This window comes from Nilaparvata lugens, chromosome 12 (assembly GCF_014356525.2).
Source record: "Nilaparvata lugens isolate BPH chromosome 12, ASM1435652v1, whole genome shotgun sequence".
Taxonomy (NCBI): Eukaryota; Metazoa; Arthropoda; class Insecta; order Hemiptera; family Delphacidae; genus Nilaparvata; species Nilaparvata lugens.
This window is the reverse complement of record NC_052515.1, coordinates 8,293,716-8,313,304: the sequence shown is the minus strand read 5'-3', so window position 1 is coordinate 8,313,304 and position 19,589 is coordinate 8,293,716. Positions and strand designations below refer to the sequence as shown.

The following is a 19,589-nucleotide window of genomic DNA, read 5'->3' as shown; positions in this document are numbered from 1 at the left end:
ACTCAAAGTAAATTTTATTATCATGGCGATTCTGTTGCTTAAGCCGCCATTTTGTCACACCGTTGAGGGGGAGGAGACTGTCTAGCTAGGCCAATGGCAGGCGTTCATGCCCTCGACCAATAGCAGTACTCGCCTACTAGTATAAATTCTGCTGCTCTTGTATTTAGTTTTGTTTATCAGAGATTGACAATGGTGTAATAACCGAAACCGGTCTTTCTAATTATCAATAAATCAGTGGTTTTTTGACAATTTCTTAGTCTTTTTCATTCAATTGTTTCACTACTTATATTTGAGGTAAAAGGTGGACAGTTGGATAGGATAAATGAGAGGAAAAGGTAGGTGAAATTTATTATGCAAATCGATTTATCCGAAATGTGATTGTTAAAGTTGGTTCCTTGCTGTTTTCCCGTTCTAAGATGAAGTTTACTGTCTGGATATATAAAACTATGACTTGACTATTGATAAAAACAAAAACTAAAAATTAAGTTCTGGCATTCACTTTCACTAATACAAAACGTGAGTAACTTTCCACGTAAAACGAAAATGCAATTTATGTACACAAATAAATGTGTAGGCCAAATTTCTTATAATATTAAAGGACACGAATATTCAGGCAGATTCAGGACAAATTTCCTGAATCTTAAAGCCTCGACAGGGAGTGCTAGCAATACGAGAGCTGAATTCACACTGACTGGCAAACTATCCAGTGCGTGGAACGATAAATTGATGAGTAATGGATATTATAAAATTATAGAACTCTCCTGCCATCTGGCAGTCAATGAGCGAATGAATACAATTTAAAATGGCCTCAACAACACCTGTGGAGGCGCGGCTTGGTGATACAAAGTGTTGATCTTATGGAGATTGCCTTATCACACCGTTCCACGTCATGTCCGATTCAGTGTGTGAGTTCTTCCATTCAAACCAATAAGCAAGGAGCATCTGGATGCAAAATGCCGCATCGCGCCTCCTAAAGCCGCCTACACACTTCCAGACCAAACCACAAACAGTCTGAGTCTTTAGTCTGGTTTGGAAGTGTGTAGGGCTGTCTTCAGACCGATTAATGATTTTCAAACCGTCTGCCGGTCTGCTGACATGAACCACAGACAACAGACTGTTTGTGCTTCCCAGAACACTATTTTGGTCTGGTCTTGTAGTTTGTAGTGCTGTCTTCAGACGGCAGACGGTCTCCATTAGCTCATCGGAAACTTAATTTGTGTAAAAATGAAGATAGAGAAATTGTGATTTCAGATTCGGATTCAGCGCCCTCGAATGCTTCGCGAGTACTCAAAAATAATCAAAATTGAGGATTTTTTTCGATTGCATATAATAATCATCAAATCACTATAAGGTTAGCAGATTTCTTGTTTTACTATAAGTTATAGAAGTAATCAATATTAGCCTATGCCTTTACAATTTATCACTTTTTTCATTAATTTTTTATCATTACCGGCAAGGCACCAGTGCTTCGCTACGTGAATTGAAAGGTGGATTATTTTTGAGAGATAATCCAAATTCAATCAAATCGTTTTAATTAGTCTGGATTAGACTCATGTGCAACTGAGTGTAAGTCTCTAAAGGCCATGGCTGTTTATAAACAAAGAGCGACAAGGGAACCAATTCAGCAGAAGCTGGAGAAATATAGTCGCATTTCTATAATGAGAGTATTCACATAATAATATAATATTGGGGTGAAAAGCAAAAATGCCATAAATAATATTGAAATTGAAACAGGTGTGATTATTAATATAATGACCTCAAACTGAAATTTGTGAGGAAATTATTGTTCTTCATCTGATCTAATGTGAATAAATTATAGTACATTTCACATCAATGTGTCAGCATTGTTTGAATGTGGATCATTGATGCTATTGATATTGAAGTCATGCATATTCTCCATTATTTTTATCAAAAGCTATATACCTTCTATTTTTTTTTTTTTTTTTTTTTGGTGAAACAATCAATTTTTGATAATTATTGATTCATGGGAAAAGTGCCTTATTTCTATAAAATATAGAAGAAAAGATAACAAATAAAGATAAAAGATAGTAGAAAAGATATTATTTATAGTATAAATACATTATTTGGGAAAGTAACAAACGCTATTTGGTCGTTTTAATAAACAACCCTTATGTTTACCCAAGTAAATTTTGTCCGAATTTCCTCATTCTTTACACACATATCCTGCAACGGACACTTCTAAAATTTTAAAAAGATCCTCCACATATCATACTGAATAATCCAAATTTCATCGAAATTGTTGAAGCATTTTCCGAGATCTGTCGAATATACAAACACAAGTAGTATACACACATTGATAGAATCGGATCAATTGATAAAAGCAACTCCCGTCATAAAATTTTGTTCCATGAAACATTGAGAATTAATAAAAATTATCTATACCCTCAAGAATGGCTCCGCTTGAAACAGCAGTGCACAATCAAGTTTTTGCTCAATAAATGTATTTTAAGTTCTTTAGCTTCTACCTAATGAAGTGACAGAACTCATATATCTTGTTTCGAAAACATCCTCAACTTAGGCCAACCAGACAGAATTAGACTGTTAATAAATTTAGTTGCCAAATTCAACCGTAACAACTGTTACGAAAAGGTACTCTCTCTAGATTATAGTTCTACTAAGATAAAGTATGTACATTTTAATTATTATAATTGAGAGATTGGAAAAATAAGAATAAACATGCTAAAAGACGAACTTTGAACCCTTAAAAACCATCCTTAGAGTTGAAATATCGCCAAAAGATTTCTCAGTGGGCACCTAGGACTATAAGAAAGCTATACTTCAAGCTTTCTTACAATTTATCCTTTCTACATCCACCATGTAGTTTTTCATCAGAAATCGTGATCAGTGAGTGAGTGAGTGAATAAGTCAGTGAGTCAGATAAGAATGTTATGTTATGAGTATAGATTTAATATAAATGTTCTCGCCAATTTAAATAGTGAACTCAAATAGTAATATTCATAAGGTATTCTACTTTATGCTTGTCTGGTCTGAGGTCTGGTCTTGGAGTGTGTAGAGCCGTCCCAAACGGTTTGCCGCGTGCCGAACGGTCTTTGTCTGAGGTCTGGTCTGGAGCTGTGTAGGGGGCTTGAGGTGTGCATCCAGCTAAGGTTTGTCATGAGATGCATTAACTATTTGGCGGTACGAAGTTCGCCGGCCAGCTAGTTTATTGAATAAAACGGGGTTCCTTTCAAACCACTGATGCAATTTGATCTTGAACACATTTAATGGAGCATCTCGCAAATCAAGAGGTAGTTTGTTGAATAATTTTATACCACAATAAAACCAGTGGTCCTGAGTCTTTCTAAGTCTGTATCTAGGAACATTAATAATTATCATAACTGTTCTAACATTAAACCTGCGAAGTAAACCTCTTTCATTATGTTGTAACAGACTTCTCTTGTTACATGTTAATGTTTTCTCAGTGATTCACACATGAATCTAATTTACTAAAAATTACACAGTCTTATACATTTGAATTATTTAATTATTGCGTAGCCGACAAGAACTCTAGAATTTATAGAATGCCATTAATTGCAAGAAAAATAGCACTGTGTTGATGACATTTTTAAATTTTCAAATAGCGCGCTCTTTCGTAATTGGTAACCAATCACAACATATCTAGATACCACACAACGAAATTCAGTTGGCATCAGCACGCAACCGCCATGTTGCCTGGCAAAACATATCGATCTTTTTACAACAATCCAGGCTAAATTTTGTAAATGCCGTTATGTGTGACATTATCTAACATCTTCTAATCATATTAACTTTGTAACTTAGTATAAACTGATCCTTTGCCTGTGCAGTTGTTGTTAGAAGTGATTGATAGTCTGTTTTGCCCCACAATTAAATTCTATGACCTCAAAGGACAAGGGATTTGAGACAGAAGACGGCGAGAGCTCAAGGTATTTTCAGAGTATTTTTGTTCTAAATATGTACTTTTGCCAATTTGTACGCAACAATACTGTTTAGTTACCAGGTCAATTACTTTAGAGCGTTGAGAATGATTGGTAAAATTTGTTAGGTTAGTTCTGTTGTGATGAGTATTCTAAAGCGTTTCTAAACTGAGTATTCAATTCTAACTATTAGTTTTTATTGTCTCTCACGAACAAATGTTGCCTTCAACTTTGCATTGAACTGTCTCGTTTCCAGAATTTTAAAGCACATTTCGGTTACTACCTTCTATTCTATTTTTAACTAATGAAGGTTACTTCCACTACAACTCATTGGAAATTTGGGTTGTTTACTGTGTGCCAATTGCCAAGAAAACTGTCTTGTTTTTTGTTTCATCAAATCTCTTGACATTTTTAATCTAGGTTCAATGTTTCTATTTTAAAAATATTCAACCTTCTAGTTTGCATCTCTGAATTATTTTACTTATTCAGTTTTTTATAATCCTCTGTGGATGGTGAGGCTAAAGAACGTTAGTTCCTCTTCCGGAGACATTTTTCTAAATAAATTCTAGAATGTTTTTGATTCTCTGACTTGGCACAGTTTTCTTTCCTAGTTCGCATTGGCTTTCTAAAGAAATCTTGTTGAGAAAGCTCTTGGTCTTGGCGTAAGCTACACGTGATACTATTCTAGCAACAGTCGACTTGAAAATGGATGAAAATTCAAGGTGAGGATTAGTTAGATTTGTAATTACCATTGGTCTTATGCTTCTATCCATCTTCCCTTATTTCTTACCGTACTAATATATTTTTTAAATGTGAAGTAGGCCGAACTCAATAACATACTCCAACAAATTTGTTTATACTTTTCCTACTTGTGTGTAACAGCTAGAGCTTACCTCCTGCAACAATTAGCTCCTGATTATTCCATTTTATTTAATTGTTTGGTCCAAACAAATAGCATTGATACGGTTAACCCCCTCTGTTGAAGCAAATGTTATGTTCCTTGTGTCTTACAAAATTAGTAGGTCTAATCCTCTATTGATACCGGTACTCATTGTAATCATCATAATTTCATTCCTAAACCTAAACACGGGAATGAATGATATTGAACGTATGTGCTATTATCAATACAATCATGTTACTTGAACTAGAGGAAGGTTGCCTAAATTATTTCAGCTCTAAAGGTTGACTAATTAATCTCTCATCATAATACCTCTTATGCTGATGATGATGCCGGTATTAGCGTTTGACTTATGCATGGACTATTGCTGGAATGATAATAATAAATCAATGATCGTAAATGTCGGCTTCAAATGACCTGCAAGAAAGTTTTCTCTCAATATTATTCTAAATTATTTTTGTTTTATTTGGAGAAGCAGTTTGACTCAGTATTCGAGCAGATAAGCTATCGCTTAGATAAGTGAGAATCATGCGCCTGCTACTCCTTTTGGGAAAACTTGAGCCATCTCCTCTGAATATGAATCATGAGTTAAAAAATCTCTTTCCGTTTGTTTGGAACCCACCTAGGGTGTGATCACTTTGAATGCGTATAAATTTGCAAATGCATGTGCCGAAAAACAAAAACCGGAAAGAGCTATTGAAACACGTTGTAACTTGTCTGTAGCTACCCATACTGAACGCAACCAGTGTGAGAGTTCCTATTGCTCTTTCCATAGTTTTTCTCATCTGCGCGCTTCGTCATTCATAACCAAGTGTGTACTTGTACATAAATACGCATCACCCCCTATAACCTTAGTGTCCGGTTTCCCATTTTAGGGAACTTTGGACTATAATTATACGGCGAGGTGGAACTACCCTTGGGTCTCCCCACCATTCAAAGCCATACGCTAATAATAATAACCCCCTAAAGCTGGGTTTTTGTTTGTGCGTAAATGCCGTCGTCGACCACAATAGGGAGAGAATCTCAGATTGGGTGGATTTCAATTTGTCTACATAACCTAAAAGATTATGTTCAATTATGTTTTAATGGGGCACGTTGAGTTTATACTTTCAAATGGCAATATGTTGATATTATTAGAAATGTTTAATTCTTAAATAATATAGACAAATAATGAAAAGATATTTGATTAGCTGTTTCAGCACACTTGAAATTTGGACAATATGAATGTCAACAATGCTTGCCGTCGTCGACTGCGGAAATTTACACACAAACGAAAATGCACCTTTAGTGTGTACGCAGCTTTATAGATCAATGATCTTGAAGGGTTCAAAATTATCAGAAATTGTGATATTCAATCCTGTTGTTCCTTTCCTAATCATTCATAGTTGAGAATGATATTGTATCCATCAATGTATAAATTAATAAATATGTGTATTTTTGTATTATTCCTGCTCATGTTTGTGTGATTTCCAATTGGCAGTAGAAAATTGATGCATTTGTCTAGTATTAACGTTACAAATAATCATGTTAGTTTGTGTAGGTTTTGTTTATTTTTTGTGTCATTGCCGTGTGATTTTGCTTGGTATTTTTTGGTGGTTTTGCTGTATGATTCTGTCGCTTTGATTTACTAATTGATGGTTTCTGTTGATTTTGTTACAAGTGGAGGTTGTAGTTCGCAAGGAGGTCGCTACAATAGCCAGGAGCAGCCGGTAGGGGGAGGAGGAGTAGTGAAGAGTGGCGGAGACACCATGAAACGGTCAGCGGCCAGAGTCAAGCAATTTATTGAAAGTTACTTTTATCAGCTGATTGACGGTTGTGGCAACTCAAACTGTCAGAATGAGTACTGTGCGTCTAGTGGAAAGGTTAGTCATCAATAAAGCACAATCATAGAGAAAAATAGACCAGTAGATATATTATGTGTAAAATAGAGATAAGATGAAATCCAGAAAAATATGGATAGAAAGATTATAGCAAATCCCACAGATATGGGATATGCATATCCCATGGGAATTATACATAGACATCCCATGATATAGGACGTGACGTTTAGGGTAACCGTCCACTGGAACCTTATTCAACCGATCCGTTCGACCTTTGGATCGGACGAATCTGCCAATTGTTAATTCGGCCGAATATGGTCGTCCATTGGAACCATTTATGTCAGTCTAGTTCAGTAGTAGGCTGGTTGCCAATTATTGAATTAAATACTATCATAGCCACCAACATTTTTCATAAACAATGATTATATTGAGATTTTGAAAACTGAACAAACATATATCCACTACATTAGTTATTCATTATAATAATCTTATCTTTAGATCCTATTTGTTCAGCAATCTTTGTCTACAGATTCCTTTGCACATCACGACGATGATATCTTTTGTCTCGCTTATCCCACAATGGAACATGCTCTTGAACCAAACTTATCAAGTTTTGATTGTCCATAGCTGCAACTTTATAAAACAGAACAACTTCTAAAAACTAAAACAAACAATACTGTGAAACAATTTTAGGTTAGGAACATTTTGTTGTCTCAGCTCGACTAGTTAGTCCCATTCAATTCTGATCGAAAAATTGATCGGCTGGAGACGGCCGTATGAACCTGTTGCAATGGACGAGCATCTATTCCTTTCTTTGTTGGGGGATCGTTCGGTCGCGTTCGGTAGTTTTCGGCCGATGCTAGTTCGGACGAAAACGGTTCTAGTGGACGGCCCACCTTATGCTCCAAATTTAGCTCAAGTTAACTCAAGCTGATAGTTCACGTAGTTCTTTTTCGTGAAGCTATGTTACACCAGATATGAATCCCCCCACTGTTGAGAGGAAAGGGAGCATAAGAAGATGTCCCATTATATAGGACGTTACGTTCCAAATTTCACTGTTAACTCATGCTGATAGCCCTCGTAGTTCTTTTTGTAAAGCTATGTGTATGTGATGCCAGAGATGTATCTCACTACAGTTGAGAGAAAAGATAGCATAAGAAGATATCCCATTGTATAGGCCGTTCATTTCCCAAATTTAACTGTTTATTTCTTCGGACATGTTATTCATTATTGAAATTTGGGAACAGAATAGTTTTGGGCCATGCCTGTTGTTCTTTCCCGATCATATTTATATTATTTCTAATTGTATCTACAGAAAATAAATAAACTCAAGCTGACAGTCCACTTAGTTATTTTTCGTGAAGCTATATGACGCTGGTAGTCTCTCATAGTCGTGTGTTTATGGGAAGGATATTATTTTATATAATTTTGAGAGAGTCGACTATTATTTGTTGTGACACGGCCGATTTATATTTAGTTAGGCCTACATTACAATATTATACTATCGTTATCCAAATATTGCATTCAATATTCATTCTGATTAATAGTTTTTCATACTTTTTAAATTGACATTATAATTTTCTTTTTGAATTTGAGGTCTTTTCACATTACGCTTTGGTACGCTGAAATACGTCTTCGGAAGATGTAGTCATCCTATATCCTAACATTGGAAGCTAAGCTACGTCTTCCAAAGACGTATTTCAGCGTAGCGTAGCGTAATGTGAAGAGACCTCTAGCGTCGTCTTATTCAATTCTCTTTCAAGTTGAAACGCTGGATACTCGTGTCGGATAAAATGGCCGGTATTGTGGGAATAATTAATTAGAAATAATTAAAAAATAAACAATTAATAATTGTTTCAAGTGTCTGTGTTTTGTTTCAATGTGGAAATTGGTGAAGAATTGAAAAGTCGCGCATAACTTTTATTTGGACAATTTATTTTATGAAATTGGGATGAAAAGAAGTTTTGGACTGTAGTCTGTTTTTTTGTCCTTGAGTTGATTGAAAATGATGAATAAATAAATAATATTATTCCCATAAGTTCTAATGGGTAAAACTCGCACGGTCTTGCTGATTGTGAATAGTCTGATCAGATCTCATGAGAATCATATTTTCACTGCTCTGATCACTTTTACTGATCCAGCCACTCACTACTAAACTTTAATTTGTAAGAGTATATGGGTTAAACATAATAAAAAGGTTAGCTATCCTCACGCCGCTCCAATAATTTCAACATTTCTTGTGATTTACTAATTTATTCTATTTAATTACAAAAAAAAGATTAGGAGAGAAAAATAAGGATATAACGTGCACTATTCCTCTCCAAAATTTAGATAACATCAAAAAGTATGAAATAGGGTTCCGTTATGATGAATGATAGTTCTCATGATGATATAGTTCATCATAGTTCTATGATGATAAAGTTCTTCTAACTTTTCTAAAATGTAGTCCATTCTCAAAAACAACATTAACTAAGATGTCGAATTTTGACGGTTGATAAACTAAATAAGAAACAAAAATGTAACATTTAAATCACCATTAATCATATTATTTGGTATAGTTGAACCAAAAGCACGTAGCACACAGGGACAAAAGTAGCGTCCACTACTACTGAATTGGAAATGTCATGTACATTTGAGTTCCGGACACTTCCGATTCCGCCTTCTCATAGCAGCTAGTGGACGCTACTAGTGTCCCTGACTGCAGGGGACTTTTAAGGTTTATAACTCCCATCTACTTTCCATAACTTTCGAATCATCAAGCAAATCTTTCTGGCAGATCCCCCCCCTTACAGTCAGCAAACCCTCAAACACATCAAGAGTGGCCCGAGGCTTGACAGTCTGTTTCAGTGAGGAACAGGACATAGTTGATGATACAACTAGGAGAGTGAATGGTTTTGAACTGCCTCGCCAGGTGTGGGTGAGACCAGATTCAGAAATGGACAGGGGAGATGCCAAAACATGCATTGATGGGGTTTATCTGACACGCCTCTTTGGGAATGTGGTCAGGAGCAAACCATGAACCACATCATTGCCGAGTGTCTATTGACAAAACTTGTGGGAGGGCTACAGAAGTTGCATGTAGCAGATGACGAGGACATACTCTGGCTCAAAAATTTGCATTTACGAATTGTTTATTTGTTATCTTTTTTAAAATTCAACTGAGTCATTGTCAATATTGTAGAACCGTTCCATAATTGATTAAAAACACAAATATGTTGTCAAATTCTACACTGTTTTATTTAGTACACGACCATGGTTTCGTGACCACACCGGTGTAGAATTTGACAACATATTTGTGTTTTTATTCAATTGTTTGTTTGTTTCTGTCACTGCCTTTCCATACAACATAATATATAATATACAAAGCACATCCATAATCAATAGGCCTATTCATCATTTTCTTATCCGGTACCGTATTTTGTTTGGCAGGTTCAATTTTCATCATTTCCTTATCGGATATTTTATTTTTTTGTAGGTAAAAGGGCTGACCCCAGACCAGGCGGCCGGCCTGGCGATACGGCTGTTCCGGCAGGAGGCCGTCCTTTGCCTGGGCGCTGGCGCTGGCAGGCTGAGGGCCGGAGGCGGCAGCAGTATGGGGCCGGATACCTTTGGTTTCCGGGCGGAAGAGGGCGAGGGGGCGCCCAAGGTTGCTCGCACCGAACAGCACCAACAGCCGAGTGCCAGGTGCGGACAGGAGGTTGAGCGTCACAACGCCACTACCGCCACCGCCAACGTCGACAACGATGTACAGAGCAAGTCGTCGACAAGTGAGTTGATTTTCATATTAATTATAGATTTTAATTCAAAACTCACACTGATTGACTTGAGAAAGTAATTGATTTTCAAAACATAAATGTGTATTTATATTGAAATGAAATGACAAAAATCACACAGATTGACTTAATTTCAAGGAATAATAGATTTTTCAAAACATGAATGTGTATTTTTATTGAAATGAAATGAAAATCCTCAAGAAGGTACCCTTCTTCATGTTTTATTGAATAACAACATTTTCCATTGACAATTATTGAATTTATTAAATTTATTGTTCTATAATAGAATGAAAAATCAGTCACAAAATATAGCTTGATGCAGGGTGTCATTTAGGTATTAGTTAATAGTCAATAGTCAAAATTCTTTATTACATATTCTTCAAGAACAGTAGCCTAATTATTGTTGTCAAAAAATATTACAATTGTTTGGTAACTATAAAGAACATAATCATTAATAATATTTGTTGTTTCAAAAATAGATTCAGTATATTTTTTCACAGCCAGTCTGAGTCTTTTGTTTCAAGAAATTCACATACTTCATACATGGACCTTCCTTTGAGAAACTCCTTAAGTCTTTTTTTCAATGTCACACAATCCATTAGTTTTGCTCATAGTTAATCCAAATGTCAAGAATAGTTTTATTTATCATTTTTATTATTCATGATTGCAATATGAATGTGATCATACATAATAATGATTACGTAATTATAGTTGAAATTAAAACATCTTCCACTGTAGTTTACATATAGTGTTTTCATGAGTATTGTTCAACACAATAAAAACATTATAAATAAATCTATTTATGACTAGAACAAGGCAGTTCTACATAAGCTATTCACATCATACAGCGTAGTTTGTACAAAATGTGTTCATTGGAACTCCGCCAAGTACAAGGAGTATAATTTTGGCAGAATATCCATGAAATCTTTGTTTGAACCCGGAATTATCGAGATTTCAGACAAAAATGTCATTCAGCAACAAAAGATGAACTATTAAATTTTGGATGATTTTGTAACAAAATTGTCAATTCTATTTTAGTAATTCCCTTGACCTAGCTAGCGGTAGCATCTTTGTGACGTATGGTTTTTACTTCACGCCTCTCTCCTTCTCCGTCTTCTCCCTCCTTCTTAGTCACTGTTCTATTTATTCCCTCTCTTCCCCTTCTTAGCTGTCCTCTATTTTGCACTTTCATTCTTCCTCCACACATCATTCGCCTCTAGTTTCTGATCAGTTTCGTTAGAATTTTAGAGAGCATTGGACTCCTAAATTGTGATTGGATAAGCGGATAGAAAAGTTGAAGTTTTTTGTCACCTAATCTTATTCTAGTCAACAAACTGAATTTATTTAGAAATTGAAGTTCAATAGAAGTGAGGGTGTATTCAGGAGTTGTCTAGTGCTTTTGAAATTCGAAAAGTTTGTAGGTTAGTCAATGATTTTATAATTTGAGTTCATTGGCCTTGAGTTCGTGGTGATTTGAGACTTTAGACTCTGTGATTTTAGAAAGACATGTTCCTACGCTGCAACTTGAGATAACTAGGATAGAATGAAATTGAAAGGATTAACGAAAACATTATATTACTAATATATTCTCATTATTTGTGATATTTGATCAAATTTTGTTATATTTTCTTTACAAACTTGTATTTTAAGTGATCTCATGTAGTGTAGTGTCTTCGAATCTGGGATATTTTTGTGATATTATAAAAATCAATCATATAGTTGAACATCGTGTTCTTTGAGAGACAGTTTAAATTTTTCAATTTATTTGTTGTCTTCAGTGAGAATCGAGTTTTAAATTATGATGTTTAAAGTGTTGCAGTTTCGAAAGTTTTAATTCGATTTTTTAATTATCCAAAAATTTATTTGAAATATATTTGAAGTTCCAAGTAGGCCTACTTACTCTGTGAACTGAACTAGTGAATTTCTTTTTGTAACTATTCCATATCTTTCACTTTGTAAATATTTCATATGATAATTATTCAAGGGAATAGTATTCATTTGATACTAGAAACACTCTACTAATCGAGAACTAGATAAAACTCCGAGCACATTGACAAACAAATATTCAAGAAACATTCAGTGACTGTGCTTAATACAATATAAACTGTCAATCTAAACGTTCATATTCGACTATCTTGGTATATAGATTTGATTAGCCTACATACAGTTCTATTCAAAATAAATTATTTTCATATTTAAAAACTGCTATTTTAAATCTAGACCATGGATCCCAAAAGATACGTTTATAGAACCACCGTTACCGAAACGACGCAAAACCCTCCCAAAGACTATCAACTTATTCTCCTCCCTCTTTGTATTCTTCTTCTCCCACATCCCATCACTCTTCGTATCTATCTCCCTCCACGTATTCTCCTTCTTCGTCTTCTGCCTATGCCTCTTCTTCCTATTCTCCATCTTCTACATTGAATCCATCCACTTCTTTGTATCCTTTGTCTCCCTCTTCGTCCTCATCATCTGCCTACTCTTCTTTGAATTCATCTCCTTCTTCTTCACCTCCTTCGTATTTGTCTCCGTATCTTTCACCTCATAATTCATCTGCATCCTCTGCCTATTCTTCTTCATATTCATCTCCTTCTTCATCTAGTTCGTACTCTCCTTATTCTAATACTTCTCGTTCATCATCCACTTATTCTCCCTCTTCGTATTCTTCTTCTACTTCTTCATCCCCCTCCCACACCTCACTTTCTTCCTCATCCATTTCATATTCGCCTTCCACCTATTCATCCTCATCTCCTTCGTCCCATGCTTCTCATAGTTCTCATCTTACCTCTTCTTCCTCTCTTCCCAATTCTACTTCTATCTCCTCCTCTTCTACACCTTCTACATGCACTTCATCTCTCAGTTCTCCTACGTCCACTTCCTCTCTTGGTTCTTCTTCTAATTCTTCCACATACACTTCCCCTCTCAATTCTTCTTCTATCAATACTTCCTCTCTAAATTCCTCCTCTTATCCTACTTATACTTCCTTTTCCTACCCTACTTCTACTTCTTCTTTCTATCCATCCTACAATACTTCGTCTCTCAATTCTACTTCCTCACCTAATTCTCCTACCTATTCCTCTTCCTCCTCCTATCTTTCCACTCACTTTCCTTCCCGCATTGCTTCTTCTTCTTCCTATCCTTCCACCCATACTTCCTCTCTTTCTACCTATTCCTCTTCCCATCCTTCTACCTATACATCCTCCCACAATTCTCCATCCACACACACATCCTCTCCATATTCTTCCTCTCTTAATTCTCCTTCTACCTATTCTTCCACCCTCCTCACTTCCCCTTCCCCCTACACCTCCTCCCTGTACTCCTCTCCCACCCACTCCTCCTCCGCCTCCCCCTACACCTCCTCACTCTACTCGCTCCCCTCCTACCTTCGCAGCTCTTGTTACGCTTTTTGTCCATCTTCGTCCCCCCCAGGCAATCACCACCACCACGAGGTTCTCAACGAAAGAAAACTGCTGCAAGTGATGGAAACCTGTAAGGCGGAAAACTCGCATCTCAGGCTGATTCGGGTGCTTGGTGAAGTCTACTCCAGTCCGGAAAATCTGGGAAATTCGTTCCTGAAAAGCGACTCGCCGCCAGCCGAGATGCTCGCCCCTAGTCAGCTGGCCACCATGAAAAAGGAGGAGGTGAGTTTCCACCGATTTTCCGAATATTTTCAATTTTTTATTAAGGAATATGTTGAAATTTTTCAAGTTTCATTTCTAAAGTAGACTAAGGGCCGGTTCCCGAGCTCGGGATCTATAAGTTCTGGACTAATCAGAATCTGATCAGAGTCCAGGACTAAAATAAGCTCTCGGGTCTAAATTGACTTTCTGAGTCACGATTTTATCTTCTAAACTCCGGAGTCTATCAAGTTCTCGACTTATTTGAGTCCAGGACTTTAAGGCAGTGAACGTGAGGGAAATTCACAATATTTTGCTGTTGGCATTATAGCAAAACGGAAACAGCTGATTACAGCGGGACAATTCAAATGAGCATGCTCTCCAAACTATACAGTATTGTAATAATACGTTTCGATTTCTTTGTAGGCCTATTCAAAGCAATACCTTTGAAAGGTGAATGAATAAACATTTCATTTTACGTTGCTATTATTGATCATTGATCCTAACCAGTGATTTTGGAATAAAAATTTAATTAGTGTTTTGAAAATAGTGGAGTAATAATGTATTATTATTATTATTATTATTATTAATATGTTGAATATGACATTGAATAATAACATTCAGATTGGAATACAAATTCCAAGGCAATCCTTGTATTATTTTGCTTGAACATTTTTAGGTTGTCACAGTCGTAAAATGAGGTTAGTTTTTTACGCATATTTCTGATACAATTTTATTCCAAAATGAACTTGCAGACTATAAATTATGAATTTAGATGGACTAATCCAAATAATTTAGGTAATCCATGATATCTATTTGGCTTTTTATCTACTCCAAAACTATAACTGAATTGCGTTTGCTCAGTTAAGTCTAGAATTTGAATTTAAACCCTCCCCTAGTCGAGGGTTTAAAATCACGCTGTTTTAAGTCTTGGACTTGACGATTTTCGATAAATCCTTGACTCGGAAAGAGGTGAGAATCTTATTTAAGTCCTGTACTTATAAGACCTTAACTCAGAAAGCGAAATTATAAACTCCAGGGTCTAACATAATCTCTAAACTCCAGAGTCTATTTAAGTCCTCAACAACGTTAACGCTCTGACTCGGAAAGCCAATTTTCTGACTCCAGAGTTTAAAGCGAGTTGAATTCTAGAACTTAGCTAAATCCCGAGCTCGGAAACCGGCCCTAAAATGTCGGTAGTACGACTTCTCCTGACATGATAAGATTATATTCAAGAATATGAGGAGATTCCTGATATAAGGCTGACAACTAACGTAATGCCACTCTCTTTGTTTCTAGAAGTTATCTACTCATCTACATATCTATTCTCTGTTCTGAATACGTTAAATTTTTACTTGTTTCCATTATAATGTAGAGTTAGTATGCAATGGGTCTTGCAAGGCCTGGCAATAAATTGTCATTTGTGATAAACAATCAATCAATAAAGAATCAATGCCGCATCCATACTATCGCCCAATGACAACGAGCGCCAGAGTATGGATTGGTGGTTTGCCAGTGCTTGCTAGTGAAGTCTTCGCTTGCCATCGCTGTGATTTCTGTGGAGTGAAGGCGAGTGGCCAGCCGAGCATCCACAAATAATGGTCCCATTGCATTGTGGATGGCAAGACCAACTTGGCAAACCACTGGCCAGCGACTGGGCGATAGTGTGGACTAGGTATTACGTTTCACATGTCCTATACGACTGTCTGACGAACAGTGTTTGAGTACACCTGACCTGAAAGGGCACACAGAAACTGCTATGTTTTCTTCAGTCGAAACGACTTGAACAGTGTAAAAACAGAAAAAACCACCAATAACAACAACTAAACTACTGGAACATTAAAAATATTACAACATCAAGTTAACCTTGTATAGAGAAGCGAAGTATTGAACAAAGAGGAATTATTGATTGATTGATTAGGGTGGAGTTAGGACTCCTGGTCCTCTCTGTCACACAACCCTAATCGTAGGAATCGTAGATACAAAACCCCAAACTCTAACTACGCTAACTGTCGTTTTCACACAATTACTGATTCCTCTTCGACACGACACGACAGGACAGAAAGCTCTCCGATTGGCTGATTGTCGATTGTCTATAAGCCAACCCAATCAACCAATCCGATTCCAATCTCCGTTTGGCTTATTGGGTTGGCGTATTGATTGATTGATTGATTATTTATCACAAATGACAATGTATCGCCAGGTCTTGCAAGACCAATCGCATACTAACACTTCATTTTTATTGAAAAAAAGGAATAAGACAATCAGCCAATTGGAGAGCTTTCTGCTCTGACGTGTCGTGTTGCCGAAAAGCAAATGAATAGATAAATACACAAATCATAGAAATTACCGGTAGATCTGTCCTTGAATTCGGTGGAAAGATGTTCTGTCTCTCTTTTTCACCAGTTAACTATTTGTGTCTCTGTCTCGCTAGGTGCGCCAACTAGAAAGAGAGAAAGAGAAGGACTCATCTTCAGTGGTGGATGAGTAAATAAAAAATAAATATACAAATCATAGAAATCACCGGTAGAACGGTCTGTGAACTAAGTGGAAAGATGTTCTATCTCTCATTTCAACCACTTCACTATCTGTCTCTCTGTTTGACCAGGTGCGTCAACTAGAAGGCGAGAAAGAGAAGGACCTATCGTCAGTGACGGATGAGTAAATAAATACACAAATCATAGAAATCACCGGCAGACAACAGTCTGTGAACTCAGTGGAAAGATGTTCTGTCTCTCGTTTTGATTGATACAATATTTGTCTCTCTCGCTATGTGCGTCAACTAGAAGGTGAGACGGAGAGAGTGTGGATTCTGTGGATAGATGTTCTGTCTATCATTTTGACCAGTTTTCACTTATCGTATATTATTTATTTTTAGTTGAATTGTATTGTAATGCTGAAGTTCATTTTGATTCTTGTAAATGTGTGTATAAGTGTGAAATGAATTTGAATTTGAGTTAACTATTTGTGTCTCTGTCTCGCCAGGTGCGTCAACTAGAAGGAGAGAAAGAGAAGGACGAATCGTCGGTGAGTGCAGATGAGTGCAGCGGCGGAGAGGGCAGCAGCAACGAACTGGAGTCCACCTCGGATCACACAGCGGTTGACCTTGAGAGTGTTCGCCGGGCCTACAGTCAGCTGTTCTCGCTGTTCGGCAGCATAGTCGAGAGTGCTCTCGTGCTGGCTCTTATTACACTCTCCAGTAAGTCGAGCAATTCAATTTTAATCAAGAACATTCCATTTTTCAGGAAGTAATCTTAAGCTGCGTTTACACCAAATTTATTAACAAAATGTTAATAACTTAATACTTATAGATTCTATTAGATTGAAAATAACTTATCATACACATGATGAACATGTGTTTGTCAAGTTCCGTTCAATCTAATAGAATCTATAAGGATTAAGTTATTAACATTTTGTTAATAAGTTTGGTGTAAACGCAGCTTTAACAGATTGAAGTTGTTATGATCAGTTTTCTATCACAAAACATTATTCAAGAATAAAATCAAGGAGTGAGTTTGGTTTTTATTTGGTTTCTAAATTTCTAAATAATTCAATGTTTTCAAGTTTTGAATTACAGTTTGATGCAATAGAATATTGCAGCTTAATATTGAAATATTAAATTTTCATTATTCTCGGTTCTGATTTGAACCAAATGTTCTTATTTAAAAGTTGTGTACATTTTTGGCTTCCACATTTTTCGAAATAACTTAATTTATTTAATGTGTGGTGATAATTGAGTGTAATATTTGACTATAATCAGGTGTTTTAATCCTTGAAAATTTCTAGCTCATATATATTTTTTCACTGAAATTGAATTTGATCTTTTAACAGTAAAACATAACCTATTTTTTGGACATGTCATTTAATATCAAATTTTAGGAATAGAATAGGAATAGTTTTGGGTCAAGCCTGTTGTTCTTTCCTAATCATATTTATGATTTGGAATTGTATTCATAAATAAATGAATCAAACTAATTAAATCAAAATTTTGGTTTGATCTGCAAAATTGCAAAAGATTAAAATAATTTTTAAAATAAATCACATTTGCCACATTTGATCACATAAAAGTAGACTCAATTTCTCTTGATTTTGTTCATAGTTCCTGTTGTAGTTATCGATTTTCTTTTGTATTTCTGTTGACATTCTTGATTCTTTTATTGTAGTCTCAGTATCATTTCTTACAACATTCTTGAGTTTAATAATTTATGTATTTGTGTTGTAGATTACATAGAAGTAGACCTGCGCATGGGCTTCGTGATGTCTCCACGGGGAGGGGACAGGTTGATCAACAAGCAGCCGTGCTCGCTGGAAACCCTGCTCAACGCTCTAGTCATCGCTCTCGAAATACCCACTCTCGGCACTGCCGACTATCTCGAAGTCGCTTTGCCCAAACTCTGCAGGTATCTAGCACTTTATATTTACTTCGATTTTCAAATTTATATTTGTTCTCATTGTTTTTTCCCGTAAATTCACTTTATATTTGAAAATTATTCAATCACTTGATAATTCACAACTTTTTATGTGGAGAAAACATTCGCTTTCCAATCACAAATTAAACTTGTAAAAACGAAATGTAGTGAGATTCAGGTTACAAAGTACGTTCAGGTCCCGTAGCTTTGCCTTCCGGCGGAGGGGCACTAGAGTACAATATTACCCTTTCAAAAATATAGAAAATTTTTGAAAATCTATCTTTCCATAAACAACAAATGCTCTTTTGTATCTTCTCAAAAGCAACGTGTTGAATCCGGAAAGATACACAAGGAGCTTTAATGTATTTTTCCATAAGCAACAGATGCTCTTTTGTATCCTCTCAAAAGCAACGTGTTGAATCCGGAAAGATACACCAAGGAGCTTTAATGTATTTTTCCATAAGCAACAGATGCTCTTTTGTATCTTCTCAAAAACAATGTGTTGCATGCAGAAAGATGCACAAGGAGCTTTAATGTATTTTTCCATAAGCAACAGATGCTCTTTTGTATCCTTTCAAAAGCAACGTGTTGGATCCGAAAAGATACACAAGGAGCTTTTGGAGTTACGTCCTTTTAGCACAAAACAGCCTATCAGCTGACATTCGTTCAACATGCTCTTTCCATTATTGGTGATATGTTGCAACTCTCTCATTCATGAAGAATCGCTGTGTGTAGTTAGCTTACTTCAAGGAAACCTTGTAGAGAGCTTCCTTCACCTAGGGATCTAGGGTCTCTGAAGCCTGATGTTTTTTCAAAGCCGTGATTATTACCCCACGAACCATACCTTGCCTATATGCCGTTTCAAAGTCACGGAGGCAAAGCTATGGGACACGTACTGTAAGAATCTGATAAAATTGCTTACCTATCCTTGTCTGTTATTAGACAAAGCAGATAGCTCTATCCGTTTCAACTCCATATTGTTTGTAGACTATGTAAAAACTAAAAGAATATTCAATCTCAATTAAGAAATTCTCTTATTAAATCATGGAAATAGTTATTTGTGCAACTAGTGCACAAAGTGACAGTTTGCTGCACCGAAAGAAACGTTTAGGAATGGTTTCTTGAGTGCAGCAGAGGAACTTTAACACATTA

The 19,589-nt window shown here is 36.1% G+C and overlaps 1 protein-coding gene across 2 annotated transcripts in view; it reads left to right on the top strand.

The window, feature by feature from the left end:
- The first annotated feature begins 3,655 nt into the window (after positions 1–3,655).
- Positions 3,656–19,589, top strand: part of LOC111046542 (ubiquitin-protein ligase E3A) — a 45,281-nt gene continuing 29,347 nt past the window's right edge. Inside the window, exons 1-7 of one of the 2 annotated variants that reach the window (XM_039438863.1) lie at positions 3,656–3,926; positions 4,529–4,639; positions 6,476–6,677; positions 10,111–10,402; positions 13,841–14,052; positions 17,014–17,227; positions 18,251–18,428. In XM_039438863.1, coding sequence (XP_039294797.1) covers positions 4,623–4,639; positions 6,476–6,677; positions 10,111–10,402; positions 13,841–14,052; positions 17,014–17,227; positions 18,251–18,428 — 1,115 coding nt within the window. In that variant the 5' untranslated portion in view covers positions 3,656–3,926; positions 4,529–4,622. The remainder of the gene's footprint in view (positions 3,927–4,528; positions 4,640–6,475; positions 6,678–10,110; positions 10,403–13,840; positions 14,053–17,013; positions 17,228–18,250; positions 18,429–19,589) is intronic. The other variant, XM_039438862.1, reaches the window with a different exon arrangement.